A 20,017-nucleotide genomic window follows, 5' to 3' on the forward strand; every position below is an offset into this window, starting at 1 on the left:
TGGAATTTGGACCAGGCTGACTGACTCTCTCTCTCTCTCAGAAATCAATCCTGTGGGCATTTGTCTATCATTTATTAATGACTGCATGGAACCAGTAAGTGATTGCATTGTTCAAGCAGCTGTTCATTCTCTATCTAAAATCTTGACATGTTTCCCATGGTAGTCTCCAGCAGATATAGAAGGCTTAGAAATGGGCCTGGGATACCAAAGCCAAAAGGAATTAAGTGTAAAACTAGCATCTCTTCTACCACAAGTTCCTAGTCATATGGTACAAGATTTGGAATGTCAGTAGGAGGTATGCTTTCCATCTTGCTCTCCAGTAGTCAGGAAGTTACTTACTTAGAGGGCATTGCCAATATTCTTAATGAGAACTTTGCTTACCTCTTCAGCACTTCTGTCTCTTTCCCTGCTTTCTTGGCCATCAAGTCTCAGGCAGATCAGTTGCCTTTTTCATTTCAAGCCAGTTGTCTGTATGATTATAATCACCACCTTTCACTGGTGGAACTCAAACTTTCCTTTTATGTATCTAACAGTATATTGGTCAGACTTCATGATGTTCAGTGAGAAATGCTGTGCCATCTCTTTTCTGCTTATTTTGTTCTTCTGGTTGTTTTAAACCAGATCTGACAGGAGAATGTTTTTCCCAAAGCTTGGAGCAAGGCTATTGTCATACCTTTTTCTAAGCTGGGGAAGAATTCCAAGATTCATCCCAAATATCATCCAGTTGCTTTCACTGTCTGTCTCTTATAAGATCTTAAGGAGGATTTTTAATGTTCATCTTTGGTTCCTTGAATTAAACAACCTCTTCTCACCTACCTAATGTTGGTTCTGTTGACTGTACTCCACTGTGAATCACTTTATTTGATTTAAAACATCGATCAGGTAAAATTTTCTCAAAAAAGAATATTTCATTTCTGTTTTCTTCCATTTTGAAAAGACTTGTGAAACTACATGGAGATACAGCATTTTGTGAGACCTCCACTCATATTGGTTTTATTGCCATTTGCCCATTTTTATTTGTAATTTTTTCTCAACAAGCAATTTCAAGTCCATATGGGTTTGACTCTTTTCCATTCTTTCACGCAGGAACTTCGGGTCCCTCAGGGCTGTGTCTTGAGTGTCGCATTTTTAAGTATCAAGATCAGTGCTATCACTACACAACTTTCTACTCCTGTTGCAAATGGGCTCTGTGTCAACAACTTGCACATGTCATATCAGTCATTGAGTATGAGATTTATTGAGAGGCAGCTTCAGACTGCCCTCAATTGCTTGTTGAAGTGGACCACAGTAAACAGTTTTACTTTTTTTTCCCCCAAAACCATTTGCATGCATTTTTGCCACCAATGGAGTCTAAATCCTGATACCAAGCTTCATCTCAGTGATGTTCTTCCTGTGGTCCTTGAGGCAAAGTTCTTGGGCCTGTCTTTAGCCACAAGCATACTTTTATTCCTCGCATCAAGCAGCTACATTTCAAGTGTACAAGGACACTATATCCTCTGTGTCCTCTCTGCCATCTCTTGGGAAGAAGATCAGGGTAATTATTTGCTGGAATGAGCTAGATGATGCCACAGCTAAGTCCTTATGCTCTGTTGCTATAACAGCTATGCCTTTCCCCTACATGGATTATGGCCCTATATTCAAGGCTCAGCTTCATACCAATTGGCAGTTGACTTGGAGTGAGCAACATTATAACAAGCTTTCCCAGAATAAACCTTGCTCTTAAGGATCAGAAGGAGGAAGTTGTCTTACCTAGGCTATGCATTTATCCCAGTTTTTTAACTCATCACTTTCTTTTATCTGGCTGATCCACCAGAGTGTGGCCTTTGTGACATTTGAGTCACAACAGCCCTCTTTTACTGTTGTGCCATCATTACAACCATGAGTGGTGGCACCATTTTAGAGATGTTGTTTCTGTAGGTTTACTCCTGAAATTGGATAGTATCATTGACTGTGACACTATCCAACTTAATTGTGTTGGTACATTTTTACAAGCCATTGGTCTTTTAAATTCTATTTGACTCTTTTATCTGTCTCTTGGACATTTAGTTTTTAACTTGATTTATTTTTACATTTTATATAATTTTACTTTTACATTTTTATTGGTTGTTAGGCATATATAGCCAAGTTGCTTTGCACTAAAAATGCCAACAAACCAATCATAAATACAAAAATATTTATCACATTATCAATGTGAAATTAAAACTTTTTAAATACACCATTGTACATTAAGTTTTTAGTTGTATATAAGTTATTAGCAATAGATCACATAGATTTTTCTAAAATTTAAAATTTGGTGAACATACGAGTGAAACATAAATATAACTTCAGTGACATAAATAAAATAAAGCAACTTAATGTTGTTAACGTCATGAATAAGAGAAATTCTGAACACAAAGGATTTGGATTTGGTGTTGATGAAAAGTTATACTCAGAGGAATGTTCAGAATATCAAAATAAAACTTACACTAGTATCAAGTAAACTAATTCTGCAGGTGCACTAAAATATTGAGGTACTTTTTAAGAGTAGAAAATCTTGTTAATAGTAGAATGATAGTAAAAACATAGCCATTGAACAGAAATTCATATAAAGGTCGAAAATATATGATTAAAATATTATTCCACATCAGCCATTTGTAACTTGAAGTTATACTAAAAGTCTGCTACTGTTCATTAAGAATGCTAGTATTTTTAATTCTATTAGGATAAAAACAAGCAGTTAAGATATCTGTTACTTATCTGTCGGATATTTTTATTGAACTGAGAATGGTAGATTTTTTGTTGCATTTGTTAGAATGAAGAAACACCACAAGCAATCATGTTTTTACAAGTTTTATTATTTCTCTTCTTGCATTTGTTCTTGTTTTGAAAAATAATTTGTGTAAAACTTTGTGATGTATGCAGTGCATAATTTGTTTTAATGTGATTCTAGATTTAATTTTCAGCATAATTTTAAATTATGTTAGCTATGATATTTATAATAATAGTTTTTGTGTATTTATATCACAGATATCAAAGCATTAGGAGAACCATAACATCCCGTGTACATAATAGTACTTCTGGTTCATCATCATCTGCACCGGTGTCTTCTTCAAGCAATGTTAGCAACAGGCGAGCTCAGTTACTTAATTCACCAGCTGTGCGATTTGTTTCTAGATCTGATTTTTTCAATGTCCTTCATACGAATGATGTGAGTTGATAATCCTTTTTGCAGTAATGATTTGTAAATGATGGTATAATCCATTATTACTGGTTGATGGAGCTTAATGTTGCCCATTCTTAAATGGTAGATGGCATTCTTAGCCCAGATAGTAATCAGCTTCTAGTATCTCAATAGTGTTTGTATAGTAGTAGATGTATTTTCAAAATGGTAATGTTTGTTTTACTTTATAACATACTCTCTTGTTTATATATTGTAATTCTATTGTATGCTGCAGTAGTAATGAGTTGTAGCACCTATATTTGTGACTTGTAAATACATGACCATTCCTCAGCATATGTTTGGATTGAAAAATAAATCATTGCCTGTACTGATTGTTAAGCAGTGTTAAGCCAAATGATACAACATTTCCTAAAGGGAGCCTTCAGGATTCTCCATGGAAGTGAAGGAAACTTACTTAAAAAGTGTTTAAAACAGTTCTAAGACCACACCCAAGCCAGTTCATAGCAATGTTCTTGTCTGCAAAGTGAAAGTTATAGTTATGAAAGAAATCCCAGTGACTCAAAAGTGAAGAAGTTAGGCATGTCTTCTGGTTCACATAACAAATAAGCTTCCAATCATATTTCAAAATCAACAGTTGCTTGTATGAAAGACTGAAGAAACTTGATCACCACAACATTATTCGTACACTTCCTTGTCAAGTCACTTGGTGCAGCTGCAGTGGGTGCTTTTACCATTGTTTTGCTTAAAAATCGTTTTGAAAGCTGACATCCATGAAGTGTTTACAGAAAGTTTATCACTATATATGACCTAACATTGACCAATCTCTGATTATTTTTATATTGGAATGTGTAATGTTGGATGATAGTATGTAGTCATCAGAATCACATTGAGCACAATCAGTGATCAATGAAATAGTTTCATGGGCAGCATTGGTCTTGGAACATCTTACTTATGAAGTATAATGAATTTCAGTAGAAGTAATTGAAACAACTATCCATCTCTTGTGGTTAGTCCATAAACTGTAGCTCAGACATCAGGGTCTTAAGTGTGATAATATATTGATTGTTTAATCTGATGTTATGTGAGTATTTCACATATAATAAGTATTATGTTACTTAGGATTTTCTGTCTGGGTTATTTACTCTAACTCCATTTTTAGGCATTTGATATTTTGCTTGATTCTTTGAAGGATGTTTTTTTTTCTTGAGGTACTAAACTGTCTTCTCTGAAAATGAAAGTGACCAACAAAATCAAATTTGCTTGTTTAAGTAACTTTATTGTTTCTTTTTTCTTTATCCAAGTAATTAGTACTTGAAAAAAAAATTGGATTTTTCACTTTTAAAAAGAAACTGAAAGATTTAATGAATTAATTGAAAAATATACATACAAAAATAAACTGTGTTTAGCAACAAAATGTTTATTCTCAAGTAATAAAAATATTTATTTAATAAAGTGCTAATATATACTTGCATATACAAAATATTTTTATTAGCACAATTGTTCAGAGAGTGGCTTCTTCTAATGACCTTGTTTAGTTCAAGAATTTGAAATGTGCATGTATATATCAAATAATTCATGGATTGTTTTCAACTTCCAGTAACAGTAAGATTAGTCCACATGAAACTCTAAAATCCAAGGTTCAATTTCTGAGGTTGACACAGCAGATAGCCAAACGTGGCTTTGCTCTAAAACCAGCACAACAGTTATACCCATTTTGTGGATAGTGGTGTTTTTTAATGTACAATAATGCTTCATAAGGAATGTGATGTTTGTACTTATTTTACGTATAGGTAATATTGTCAAGTATAAAATATTTTTGTTTGTAGTATGCTTATATTTTGGTGACGTTTTTCTCAACATTATAGGAAGCTCTCACTGCCTACAACAGTAGTTCCTCCTTGAAACATATGATCACTAAGATTAGAAGAGATCCTACCACATTTGAAAGGTAAAGACAACTATAATTAAATCAATGAAATGGCTACTTTCCCTTTTAAACTTAAAATACTGTGTATATGCAAATGTTCTGATATGTTACTTAAAAACTGTGTAACCCTCAAATTCTTGACTTGTTTTCATACATTCATAAATATTGAGGTCAGCATACAGCATCATATTGAGTAATTGCATATTTTTGCCTTTCAAAATATACAGTGAAAAGAACCAGCCCAAAACAAAATAGATGAAAACACTTATTTCCCACATAAAATACATATAAAACCCAGTAATTATTAGTAATATTAAATGTAATATTAATTGTATATTTTAGAGATTTCTATAATTTGTACCCTGTAACCAATAAATGCATTGACCTATAAGGAATTTGGTGTTTCAGTTGCATATAAGTGTTTAAAAAGCTGTGTGATCCATATAAATCCCACAGGGTTAATGAAAGTAAAGAAACCTACCCACTATACTTCTTATTTATAAAATTTAACTATGTGTAGGTGTTCCTGTTCATAGAGAATTTTAGTTTCTTGCATTAAAATTTGTCAACTTAAGTTTTAACCCTGTTTTTACACTTTTGAGTTTTTTTTGTTATTTAAAAACAACCCATACAAATTCTATTTTTAACAGGTATCAACATAATCGAGAATTAGTTGGCTTATTTAACAAGTTTGCTGACATAGAGAGAGATCTTCCTCGTGGATGGGAGTCCAAATGGGATAGAAGTGGCAAGGTAATATCCCATAACTTTTTTCAGTGCTACAAAAAGTGGTTTTATTTTTCTGTATTCTTTTGAGAATTTCAGATTTAAGGGGTTATTTAATCATGTTCCAGAAGTTCATGATGTGGTATAGAAAGATAAATACCATTAATAACTACTAGTTTTGATAAATTAGAAACTGTATCTACAAGTAAAATTAGTACAGACACACACATTATTTTAGATTATTTAATAATGGCTCAATTTTTCCAAAATTTGACAGTGATAGGCCTTTATGATAGAATAAATATTATACTATGCTCCTCTATTAATTTTGCCTTTTTTAATAGCACCAGTTAATTTCAGAGTAAGTTTAATTAATTATTAACACTGTATAATAATTCACTTTTATTTTGTGATGAAAAAAAATCACAATTTCGTATTAAAGTTGATATTCAGTTAACTTTAATTATTTTAGCAATTTTTCATTGATCACACAACAAGGAGTACCACTTTTGTTGATCCTCGCTTACCGGTAGAAATGCCATACATACATCCTCAAAGACTAGCTTTACCTGCGAGTCGGAGAAGGAGTAGAAGTGCGGGAGAGGAAGAGATCCGACCTGAAGCACCTACAAGGGTGGGTGTGTGTAACTACTTTATAGAAATTAATCTATAGTAGTATGATACAGTAAGTACAAATGTCAATAAACCTGCAGAACTGTGGACAATTTAAAAAAAAATGGAATGATATATTTCCAGAGTTTTTCATTTTCTAGTTTGCATATTTACAAAATGTTCACGTTGTCTTTGTGGCACCACTGATCAAAGCATGAAATGATTATTAAAGTAAATAATGTACATACTTGTTTACTATCTTTCAGTTGTTTGTTTCAGTAACTATACTTGTGTTAAGTAGTATTGTACATACAAAAAAAAATCTTTCAAAACTCTTCAGTAATCTGATTAAAACTGTTTCATTTGTTTACTATCTTTCAGTTGTTTGTTTCAGTAACTATACTTGTGTTAAGTAGTATTGTACATACAAAAAAAAATCTTTCAAAACTGTTTCTTTGTCCTTCAGTAATCTGATTATGTAAAGTAGCTGTAAGTTATTATGTAGTTAAGTAAAGTAAATAATGTACATACTTGTTTACTATCTTTCAGTTGTTTGTTTCAGTAACTATACTTGTGTTAAGTAGTATTGTACATACAAAAAAAAATCTTTCAAAACTGTTTCTTTGTCCTTCAGTAATCTGATTATGTAAAGTAGCTGTAAGTTATTATGTAGTTTCGCATAACTGTCAGAACTAAAATGTATATATGAGGACATTTATGTGCTATCAGTTATTGTTGTTGTTTTTTCACTATGAGTTTAAGGCACCAACTTCTGTTGAATTCTCAAAATCATGGTAAAGAAACCTTCTTAAAATTCCATTAGTATATGAGTATTAAAGAAACATATCATTCAGTTTACCACCTGTCAGTAAGTTACACTTGTTTTGGGAAATTCTGTCTTTCATTAGTAATCTTTAAATTTATGTGAGTTAAAGACATTTCAAAACAACATACAATTTGTATTAGTAAATTTTATATTATTATGTCTAGTAGATATTGGAATTAATAGCTATGTATATTTCTGGATGCAAATTTAAGGAAAATGTTTTGTATTTAATTTTTTAATGTTAATGAAAGCTACATCTTTCTAAGTCTACATATCTACTCTTTTCCTTTTCTAAAGAAAGACTTTCCATAATTTTTTAATGTTAATGAAAGCTACATCTTTCTAAGTCTACATATCTACTCTTTTCCTTTTCTAAAGAAAGACTTTCCATAATTTTTCAGTCGTTGAACATGTTAATGTTTTTCTCTTAACTCACCTATAAACCTTTTAAAAAGTTCTAATGTTTTTACCAGGGCCTATTATTGTTTGTTTTGCACAATAATAGGCTGATTTTTAACTATCTTATGGTCATTTACATATTAAACAGTTATAATTCTTAATTTTGAGCAGATACAGTAATTCATTACAGTTTTTTAGCTTGTTATTGAAATTTAAATTTGGATTATTGGTCATCACTATATTTGGTGTGCAAGCTTTTAGTGATGGTACGAAATAAATTTTTACAGTTTTAATGATATTGTCTTTTTTTGGCTCCATCATATATTGTTTTGATTTTTTTGCTTTTCTTTTCTTTTCATCAGAGCACTGTCTAATCATATGTGTGGGTTGCATGTGTGGACATTATGTGAAATGTAATAGTGTTGACTAAATCAACCAGTATAATGTACAGGTGTTAAGTTTTCATAGATAAGATTTATTAAACTGTTGCTGATTTTGGTGATATTCCTAAATCTAAGGGCAAGCTGGCCTTTATTTTTAAAATCTGTAGACCCTATTTAAAGTTACATTGATAAATCTTAACTTTCACTGTTTAAAGCTTCAGCAGGTGTCAGAGGTACTGGTGATGAACACTCTTGTTTGTCTTTTTACATTCATGCCTATGTTAAGCAAAGTTTACTTAATAAGTAGAATAGAATAAGTAGGGTTGTTTTCTGACCATGATATTTTGGACATGGTAAATTGCTATAGTGGTTAAGCTTTATTTAGAAGAAAAAAAAAAGTTTTAGAATTAGTTTTAAAACAAGAGTTAAAGTTTAAGTTATATATTGACCAGGTTGAAAATTAGTTCTAGAGTAGTAAGTGCTATTGAAGATAAGACTAAAATTTTTCTTAGGGTATTGTCTCTGGACCAGTCCCTCCTCCTCGACCCCCTATAACCACATCGTGTACAGTTCCACACGTTGTGTCTCAAGTGCCTACTGCTTATAATGACAAAGTTGTGGCCTTTATTCGTCAACCAAATATTATTGACATTCTCAAGGAGCGACATCCAGCTATTGCTGCCAACCAAGCACTCAGGGATAAAGTGAATGGTATCAGGGTGGAAGGAACCAGTGCTTTGGACAGGATGAGCCATGATATAGACCTTACCATACTTCTAAGGTGAGCAAATTTTACAGTTTCTAACCATTTTGACCATGTATTAACTTGACATTTAAAACTCTATTCATAAAATTGGGTGTTAAAAAAATAAACAGAGTACTTCCCTCTTCTCACAAGATTAGCTTTTTCCTTTTTCTGCTGCCCTCTATATGCAAACCATTTTATAATGCATGCCACATGCTTTCTGCATTCACACCATTGGAATCAAAGGCTGAAGCATGTCTCTCATGCAAATCAACATGCATCAGCTCTCCACCAATAGGAGAGTAACATTATACATGATGCATGTAACTCCCTACTTGTGCCACTATCAATCCATCACTTCTCATTTGTCATTGTTAAAGTCCAAAAGTCTTTAACTGGTTCCAATTCTACTGCAAAGTGATTTACTTTTGTTTAGGTTACATTTATTTACAAGGACTTTCCTTTTCAACTTACAAACATTTAATTGTTGCACAAAGTTTTTTGTTTTTTTTGTGATATCAAGCATAAATTGAGTCAGTGCTACCACTTTAGGCTAACCTCATTTCTGTCATACTACAAGCCATAAGTACTGGCAAGCTATCTGAGGATTTATTGACACTTATTCAGAGGGAGATTGAGTGTTATATGGGACACCTTTTGCCTCAAGGTTTCAAGGCTAAGCTGACAAGGATTTTGATCATTTATTCCTCAACACTTTAGAGTTCCTTATGCCTTCCTGCACCTTATCTGAGAATTCTATTTTGGCCTTCATCAATCTTTTTGGATCTCATTTCTCAGGAATGTGATATTTTGTCTATCGCTCCTATTTCCTATGACCTGAGTCCTTCCCTGTTATTTGATTCTATCACTCAACATTATTTTGCTTTTCTCCCTTCCCCAGAGTTTGGGTTCACACTGAATGTTTTGCTTTTTAGTTGAGTGAGAGTGAGTATACATCACCCTCCACAGTCTTTAGGCCAGTCTGCACTCTCTTAACATAAGGCAGACTGTTCTTATCTGGATCAATGTCTGTTGGATTTGGTTCTGCCTTTTTTGTGGGGTGAGTCCCAATTCTTCAATTCACCATGCAAGTGTTCAATACTCCCATGATTGTGTATCTTGACTTCATTGAGGTACCTTTCCTCTATCCATCTCCTTTCTGAGGCTCTTCACAGGAACCTTGAGGGGTTTTCTGGGGACATTCTGTCTCTTTTCACTTCCACATTGGCCCATCTGTTGTCTTTGGCTCTGGCCCTGTAAGTGTGGTTTCTTTGTTTATGAGACCTTGTGGGTCATGATGCCATATTGTTGTGGAGCCATCTTCTTGTTCCTTATCTGTAAGTGTGACTCTGTTTCTGAGATGTTACGTGTTCAACATGTTTTTGAAATTATTGCAGTTGAGAATCCTTTCACTCCAACAACAATCCACCTTTCCTCATCTGGTGGCTTGTTTGTTAGAAGTTGTTACATTAGTAACCTGTTTTTATGCTGTGTTTTGGAATAGTCAAAAGAGAAGAGATTTTTTGACTAAGTAATTTAGCATTTCTTACAGCAAGGTTGAAATGAGTTTGGGGAAAAATAGGTAAAAGTTTATGAAGGTTATGCTAAAGAATGCATTTTATAACAGTTTGACTTTTTGATATGCTGTATTCAGTTTGTCAGTAAATTTTACATATCTTAAAATGTAATCCCACAAAGTGCAAAAACAAGATATGCCAAGAAAAATTAAGCTTTGGCTTTACACTTTTTGGATTACATTTTAAGATATTTTTGCTTCATTTTTCTATTGTTGCTTATAACTTTTCCCAGTTACAAATAATGACATTAAGTTCTAATTTTGTAATTGCATATTTTTTATTAGTAGTATATACAGGGTGACTCGTAAGTCCCTACCCATCCATATATCTTATGTATCCAGTATATCTGTGTGCTGTCACCAATATTCTTGTGCTTATGTACCCACGTACTTATCACAATACGCTCTTCAAGTGTAAATGGGCTTACACCAGCCATATTTCTCTGAAAAAAAGAAACAAATTTATAATATGTGCATAATTGAATATAACATAATAACATATGGATGGGTAGGGACTTATGGGCTACCCTGTATATAATATACTGTCATTATTAGAGTAATAATACAAATTGTTAGAACTCTGTGTTACAATGTATGGAAAATTACATAGATATTTTACTTATAATTGTTTTTTTCATTACTTTTGATTTTCTTTTAAATTAATATTTCTCTGTAAGAGCTACTTCAGACATATGGCTATAAAAAAGTGAATTTCTTTTTACATCTGAGTAATTTGTTTGTTATATTGTTGTCAAAAGATTACCACTTTTTGTAACTGCAGTTTGTTTGAACAAGAGATAATGTCCTACGTGCCAGCACAAGGTAGTGATAATGCCTCAGCAAGTACCAGTGGAACTCACAGGTCGCCGCATGAATCTCCACAGCCATCGCCACAGGCATCACCAGGTAGTAGGCCTAAAGTGTTGTAATCTCAAAAGACTAAGACTTGTTCAAATTACATCTTTTTTATCGGATATTAACTTCAAACAACTTATTCCCTTTCTTGACTGTAAGACAGCCAAATAGAATAAATCTTTAAACATATTTTTATAAATTTTCTACGAGAGGTATGCACTGGGTTTGCATAGTAACATTGTAGTTCTTTTTTTAGAGCATGTTCCACTGTCTTATTAAGTGAATACACAATTTCTAAGTAAATCTTTACTCTGCCTTTTATATTCTCAATGGAATGGCATGGAAGTGATCATAAGCTTCTTCACAAAGCCAAGTTTGTGTAAAGGTGACAAAATAAAGTAATAGAATAATATGGTACTCTCTTTCAGTTAGATGGATTATAAATATATTTGAGTAAAAAAAATTAAAAGGCTTTGTTTGATGAACCAGCACATAAATATTATTAACACTCTATTGTGAGAATTTTGTTTCTAGAACATCGTGACAGTTACCAATGATTTTTTGTGTAACTCTTGTACCTTTAATATTTCAGCACACAAATTTTACTTGTCATTTATGTATTTCCAGTTTTAAAAAAAACTTTTCTTCAAAGCAAGTTATAAACACACTAATAAAGGTTGAATAAATGGTTTAAACATACTGTATTATGTATGCCGTTTGTTATAACCTGTTGATCTTGCCAAATTAATGCAAAATTTCAAGTCATTGGAAAAAGTAAAATGGATGTGAACTCATTATGTGCACACTTAACATTAATTTTACTGATCATATTTATACTTTTTTTGAGAATGTGTTGATAACTGACAATGTAATGTTCTTAATACAGGCTTACAGAGAGCTAATGTTAGAGCTCCAGCTCCATACAGGAGAGACTTTGAAGCAAAGCTGAGAAATTTTTATCGTAAGCTAGAGTCCAAAGGTTTTGGCCAAGGTCCTAGTAAATTAAAGTAAGTGTATTTGTTTTATATGGTGTAAACTTAGTGCTGTTTGTATATTTCACATTCAGGCATGATCATTGTTTTTATTGTCATTGAAATGCATCTTCTATTTTTAACTTCTTAATGGATTTCATCACCCAGATCATAACTGAACCTTGGATCTCTTGCATATGAGGGAAGTGTTCGTACAGCTATATTAAAGGAGTTCAGCCATTAGCAGCTTCTAGTAAGGTGCATTTTTTAACTCCAACATTCACATTTTATTTCCAGTAGATATTTCTGGACATGAAGAATAATGTTTTCACTAGTGGAAGTAATAAACTATGCCTAATTAAAGATCTGTGTTTTTCCTATATTATTTAACTCATGGGATGCTATAATTGGATTTGTCTGACTGGACATTTATAGCTGTTTGGTGTGACAAGTGAATTTACCCTACAGTACTACAAAACATTTTCCTCTTGAATTTCCTACCTTAGCATAGTGCCTGCATACATCTCCGGGCAAAAGTGTGGCTAGTGGACTTTGATATTGGCAAAGTACTGAAGAGCAAAATCTACATTTCATTTATTAGTGGATAATTGACACTTTTTGAGAACCCAAAATTTAATTACAAACTGTAAGGATTAACAGCTTGTAAATATTTTTATTATTATTTTGCTTATATTAAAGGTATGTATATGTTGTATGTCATAAAATTATATGTACAGTGTCATAAACATGCATAAAAAGGCTTATATAGGTAAAACCAGAGTGTACTTCACTGTTATTTTACTAACTAAGAAATAATAATATTATTGTTTTGATGATTTCTAAACAACTGATTTCTCAGTTGTTTGAATTTTTCTCAGTACTGTCATATTTGTAGAGAAAACTGGTAAAAATATTATCATTAACATTTTTACATTATTCAATTCAATATATGTTTCATATAAACTACATCTAAATCTCTGTGGCGGAATATCAAAGTTCAAACATAATTCAAAGAGAGAATTTTCAGTTGATCTTTCAAATACAATTACATTCTCAGTCGTGGTTATCCTGGTGAAGTAACTTAATGAAATGATGTGTTAAAAACATGTAGGTCCAAGAAGTCTTGATAAAACTGAAATAATGGTAATTCTGTGTTTTGTGTTAATTTTCTCATTTATATCAAAGCATCTTGATATGGTCTTTCAACATAGCAATAAGTTTACAAATATAAGTGAATTTCTGACAAATTCAGTATTATTTTAAATACTGAATTTAAAATAGATTGCAGTTTGGAAGAATATGCCACATTACTTAATATGGTTCAGTGTCATTTTGAAAACAACAATTGTAATGTTGTGTGTGTATGTATGTGTATATATATATATATTTATGTGTATTTGTGTGTGTTAAGTGACATAGCTTTCAAATTGAATGGTTATTGTTTTTTGTTGAAGTATTATTTTCATGAAAAAATAATTATATTTAATTGTATCTTTACTGGTATAGGTTAAACATAAGACGAGATCATTTACTAGAAGATGCCTTCACAAAAGTCATTGCCACCTCCAAAAAGGACTTACAGAAGTCACGACTGTACATCAGTTTTTCTGGAGAGGAAGGGTAAGTAGTTTCATACATGAACAAAAAGTGTTTGTGAAGTTATTTATGGAAAGTTTTTTGTATCTTAATATTTGGATTAATTAATTCAAAAACATAAGGCTTAGTATGTCTCATTGTTCTTCAAATAAGGCTAAAAAAAAAGACCAGTAGATTTTTCTTCAGTTCATTATCTTTTGTTATTTTAACCCATTCATTGCTATGTGATTATAATTTATTGTTTTGGCAGCTCATGTAATTTAGAACAAAATTTACTGGTATATTTTAAAAAATATATATGAAAAACTAAATCTATAGAGCATCAGTGTTTTGTTTATAACATTATACAACGTATATAAAATTTTAAACTTCCAGTAAAGTAAAGGAAGCAATATCTTATATTTAAAGTTATTAATAGGTCAGTCAACATGACTAATTGTCTAATTTGGACTTTTATATTAGCTTGTAAATAAAGTTTTTCTCCTAAAATTCATATCCAAAGTTTAACATTGTTTGAATGTGATATTGTGTTCTTGATTGACAAGATTTACATGCTTTGACTTACTGTTTGGCACTTAATGCTGTGTACCAGTTTAAGACAAGTGCCAGAAGTAATCCATTTCTCCTTTTAAAAAATAGACAAAGAAAAATATTTCTCTTTTTCATCACTCATAGTATGCTTTCAGTAATATCTTTGCTTGAGAAGCTCTATACTCAAATGTTCTGTTATTTAATACCTGTTTGAACTATCAGTGAAAGATCAACAGTGATGCACATGCTTCAGTAAATATTCTGTTATCCCTCACGTGCTTGTTTTAACACACATGCAAACACCACTAAAAGATTAACAGTGATATACATGCTTCAGATACGCATACACCACTTTCAGTCTCTTGTTGTGTTGTATCTCTCATTGCATGTGTAGCCAAGCATCTCCACATTGCATCTCCTTTCTACATTACAGGTACTGTTGAATAACTGGGAATAAAACCAAAAAAATCATCTCAAGTCAAACAAGGATGGTAGGCATCCATGAGAAAGTGTGTACAGCTTATTTGTAACCTTATTTATGTGTGTAATAAGTACATTGTGTTGGATTTTGTGTTAAGTATTGTGTTAATGTCACAAGTACTGTGGTTCCCTTTCTAGGTTGGACTATGGAGGTCCATCAAGAGAGTTTTTCTTCCTTCTCTCTAGAGAACTCTTCAACCCTTACTATGGCTTATTTGAATATTCTGCAAATGATACCTATACAGTACAGGTGAGCCCTATGTCTGCCTTTGTGGACAACCAACACGAGTGGTTTCGATTCAGTGGACGAGTTCTGGGCCTCACATTAGTGCATCAGTATCTTCTGGATGCCTTTTTTACTCGACCCTTTTATAAAGCTCTACTTCGCTTGTAAGTAGATGTTATAAATGAAATCTATTGCTTTAGTCTTATATACATCTATTATTGAGGTAAATAAAAAATACAGTTTCAATTGTAACAAATCTCTAGATGTCAAACTTATTACTATTAACTTCTGAAGAAATGTAAGCTATATGGATCTGAATCGAAAATTAGTTTTAAACCAACGAAGCCAATTCTGTATGATTGGAAGTACATACTATAATAAATCAATACATGGGGAGATTAAAAACTAATAATTACAATGCAGTATATCATAATTTAGATACCTTTGCCTTTTGTGTATTTTCAGTTATATATCTAATGCATGTGGTGGAATGATCATCAACCAGTTAATAAGAATAACTCAAGAAATCTGATACTTGTTTAATTCATAATAATTTAACACATTGCATGTGGTGGCATGATCATCAACCAGTTAATAAGAATAACTCAAGAAATCTGATACTTGTTTAATTCATAATAATTTAACACATTGCATGTGGTGGCATGATCATCAACCAGTTAATAAGAATGACTCAAAAAGTATAATGCTTGTTTAATTCATACTAATCTTATTTTATGGGCACTTTTGAACATCAGTGTAACAGTACTCGTCAGACACGAAGAAATTACATTAAAAATGTTATGTTAAAGAGACTAAATTTATGTCCTTGTTTCTTAGGCCCTGTTCCTTGAGTGATCTTGAATCCCTAGATGCTGAGTTTTATCAGTCTCTATTGTGGCTAAAGGATAATGATATCTCAGACATGGGTTTGGACTTAACTTTTTCTGTCACAGAAGAAGTAGCTGGTCAAATTGTAGAGAGGGAGCTAAAGTCTGGAGGCAAGAATACAACAGTCACTGAGAAAAATAAAAAAGAATATATTGAAAAAATGGTGAAGCGTCGCCTGGAACGTGGGGTGGCTGAACAAACAGAGTCACTAGTCAGAGGATTCTACGAAGTAAGTTGTCTTTATGATTTTCCATTAAAGAAAAAGTAATTTTGATTTATAGGTTGTCAGTGTTCTTTCTGTTGTCAAAAGAATATAGTCTTAATAAAATGATTTAATCAATTGAGTCTGTCAAATGTGTTTCTTCAAATTTTCATTCACAATAAGGTTTCTTGAAGTACCTTCTGATGTTATTGCTAGTTATAAAATCCTTTGAGAAGTCTGTAAAAGTTGTCATTGGTCTTAAGGATAATGAATCATCTTTAAACTTCATTAATAGGTATATTCTTTGTAGTGTGTATCTTTAATTTGAGATGAGTCAAAAGATAGAAAAATAGTTACCTTTGTCATTTATCAAAATAACCTGTAAAATGTGTGCATGTACTTTGCAAAGTGTGTACCTTAAAATTTTTGTCAGTAGTAAGATTATCTCTTTTCAAGGTTGTTGTTCAGAAGATTTCATGAAATTTGTATTTTTTTAAAGTTAATTAAGAAAATTTTTTCAGCATTCAGAATATTCTGTACTATGGGATTTTGTTCTTTGTTAGCTGTCCAAATGTTTAAGTTCTTGCTGTTTTTAATTATATGCTAAAAATAATTTTCCATTGTTGGTTAGTGTTAGTAACCAGAAAGAAAAAAAATTTTCAACCAGCATTAACAAAGAAAAATGCATTACATTGGCAAAATTCCTGTAGATTATTTTTGTTTGATTACAGCAATCCTTTGGTGAAATGGATGTCTCTATTTCAGGTCATTGACCCTCGTTTAGTCTCTGTTTTTGATGCTCGTGAGTTAGAGCTTGTGATAGCAGGAACAGCTGAAATAGATGTTGTAGACTGGAGAAAAAATACAGAATATAGATCAGGTAGTTAATATTGTTTTACATTATCTGTTTTATGTTCTTGTTTTGTTTTTCTTCTTAAAGCTTAAGTAATAATTATACCAATGAAAGTCTTAGAATGTTGTAATTAGTGAAAGAAATATAAATTATAAATGTGTGGGCAAAGTCAGTCAAAAGTTAACTGCATGGTATAATACCATAGCCATAGAAAGTTATTATTCACTTTACTTGGAGGGTCCGGGTGATTAAAGTGCTAGATTCACAATCTGTGCAACATAGGATCAAAACCAGTATTGGAATATTTTTCATCTTTTTAGCAATGAGGTCTTATAATGTGAAGGTCAATCCCATTATTGCTTTGTAAAGAATAGCCCAAAAATTGGCAGTTGGTGGTGATGAGCTGCTCTCCCTCTAATCTGTCATTTTAAATTTAGGGATGTCTAGTGCAGATAACTCTTTAGTAGCTGTGCATGTAATTCAATAAACAAATTTTATTTTTAATAAGATTTTTGTTTCGTATGACAGAAGGCAAGTTATGGACCAATATCAATATAATGTTTGGTTTATAGACAGAATTTTCTTTTAACCTGTAAGCATATTCTGAAAAGAAATTTTGCTTAAATGATTTTCGTCTGTGGTATCAAGGCTTAACCAAGTCAGATTGCTTATTTTGTATCCCAGATTAGTTCAGTTTCTAATATAGTTTATGATATTTAGATGGACTTGATTGCAATATAAATAAAACATACAACTGTGAGAAACAAGTCTGTCATTTTTCTGTATTATTGGTTTTAATATTTTTGTTATAGGTGTAATGATTATACAAACCCTGAATAAAGCTGTATTAGAGTATTTATACATTTGTGGGACTGAGGTATGCATACTGACTTACAGTGCTAAATCTGGGATTCTGTTTCCTGTGGTAGATAAACAAATAGCCCAATGTGGCTTTGTTCTCAAATAAACAATCAAACAAAAATATTTGTTTTATTTATTAATATCAACACTATATTGATTAAATATAATGAGTAAATTGATTAAATATATTGAGTAAATATAATGCTAAATGCATTCTGTGTTTTTATCTTATCATTAAAATTATGCAGTTCTTTATAATAATTTCTCAAAAGGAGGTCCAAAAGCCACCTGTAGAATATACCTGTTTTAACCACTCTGTCAACCAATCAATAAACACTAAAATGATGTCACTTAAGGGGTACTTGACATTGCAGCTTGTACTGTAATGATGTCAAATACCATGAAACACAAGAAAAATTATGCACTTTGCTTTCTCTACCAATACCAGCCGTTTTTAAATATATAATTCTCCAAGTGGGTTTTCTCGTCATCACGGATTATTATGCACTTTGTAGGCTACAACACAGCATTACATATGAACTTCAAAAACAAGAAGCTCCCCAGTGGCACAGTGGTATGTCTGCAGACTTACATTGCTAAAAACTGGGTTTTGGTACCCTTGTTGGGCAGAGCACAGATAACCTATTGTGTAACTTTGTGCTTAATTCTATACAAAACAAAGGCAAGAAATAAAAATTTATCTTTGTTAACTTTGATTTTATTTGCTCTTCAAACAGAACACTTTTAGGGACTCTGTGGAAGTACAGCTAGTACTTACAGATATTTGTGCTATCTTTTAGTGTTAACAAAGCTACTCTTATACTAGTTGGTCATAACTAACTGAAAGGCTAAAATAGTACACTCTAATCAGTTGTTTATTTTGTTAATAAATAACAGAAAAATACAAAATTTTAATCAAACATTTTGATTTGTTTCATGATGAATCTGAAAGTATTTATTTCATGTTCATCATAATTTATTCCTTTATAGAATGATTTTAGTTTTATGAATTTTTGTTTACTCATAAGCTTGAGTTTGTTATTGTTATTTAAACTTTACCATATCAAAGACTTTCTTGTCTTCTGGTTTGTTTTTTTTTGTAATAATTAAAGATACAAAAATATCAATTTTATATTTGAAAATGTTACAAAAATAATCCAAACTAGGGAAAAATTGTGCATCACAGACAAATGTTTTTGCTGAAAGTTTGAAACAGTATGAAAATATCCAATCTAGGAATAATTGTATGTCATAAACAAATTTTTTTATATTTTTTTTTCCCAAGGTTTCATATATCTAACTTGTCAAAATTCTGCATTAAATTTTGTCAGGTTACCATAACAACCATCCAGTAATCCAGTGGTTCTGGACAGCCATTGAAAAGTTTGATAACGAACGTCGTTTGCGTATGCTTCAGTTTGTGACAGGAACTTCTAGTATCCCATATGAAGGCTTTTCTGCCCTACGTGGAAGTAATGGGCCACGGAAGTTTTGTATAGAGAAGTGGGGAAAACCAACCAGCTTACCTCGGTAAATGTTTTTTATTTGTAATTATTTAATCAATAATTTTCTGCTTGGAAGATATATTTTATGATTTTGAATAATAATAAATCATCATGTGAAAATGAAATGATTAACATTGCAAAGTGTTTTCTGTTAGGGCTCTAAATAGTTAAAGTAAGTACGTCAGTTAGACTTCGTATTCCCTATAACTGGATAATTCACTGTATTGTTTTATATACATATTTTCAGCTTGCAAAGCCTAACACCTAAAGGCACTGTATTTTTATGGCTAACTAACAGGTAGTTCCATTGCTAATTCCATGGTGAAAGTTTCCTTAAAGAACTAGTTATATTCATTCTACCAGACTAGACCTCATAGTATATGGAGTATTATATTTTCTACAAGTAATGGTATGTATTCATACACTATTCAAACTGAACCACATATGATAGAAAAATAAATGAACTCAGTCTTCCAAAAACTAATACGCACATTATAAAACTCGGAGAACTGCTACTGATTTTCGGTGAGTATAAAAAAAAATTGCATCCTCTCCAAATCACTCATAATCTTGACAAAACATTATATGTTAATAATAACGTTTTTTTTGTTACCCATTCAAGCTGTCACCAAACGTTTATTTTTTTAACAATTGGATTTCACATCATCAAATACAGACTCTCACAGCATTTTGGA

General features: G+C 31.7%; 1 protein-coding gene across 11 annotated transcripts in view; it reads left to right on the forward strand.

Annotated features, from left to right (window-relative positions):
- Positions 1-20,017, forward strand: part of LOC143246400 (E3 ubiquitin-protein ligase HECW2-like) — a 72,858-nt gene that overhangs the window by 48,697 nt on the left and 4,144 nt on the right. For 10 of the 11 annotated variants that reach the window (XM_076493035.1, XM_076493042.1, XM_076493040.1 and 7 more), the window contains 12 exons: positions 3,007-3,187; positions 5,026-5,108; positions 5,738-5,840; positions 6,286-6,447; positions 8,546-8,814; positions 11,136-11,260; positions 12,096-12,216; positions 13,687-13,800; positions 14,926-15,177; positions 15,851-16,130; positions 16,869-16,983; positions 19,149-19,347. In XM_076493035.1, coding sequence (XP_076349150.1) covers positions 3,007-3,187; positions 5,026-5,108; positions 5,738-5,840; positions 6,286-6,447; positions 8,546-8,814; positions 11,136-11,260; positions 12,096-12,216; positions 13,687-13,800; positions 14,926-15,177; positions 15,851-16,130; positions 16,869-16,983; positions 19,149-19,347 — 2,004 coding nt within the window. The other variant, XM_076493044.1, reaches the window with a different exon arrangement.

This window comes from Tachypleus tridentatus, chromosome 3, assembly GCF_004210375.1.
Source record: "Tachypleus tridentatus isolate NWPU-2018 chromosome 3, ASM421037v1, whole genome shotgun sequence".
Classification (NCBI taxonomy): domain Eukaryota; kingdom Metazoa; phylum Arthropoda; class Merostomata; order Xiphosura; family Limulidae; genus Tachypleus; species Tachypleus tridentatus.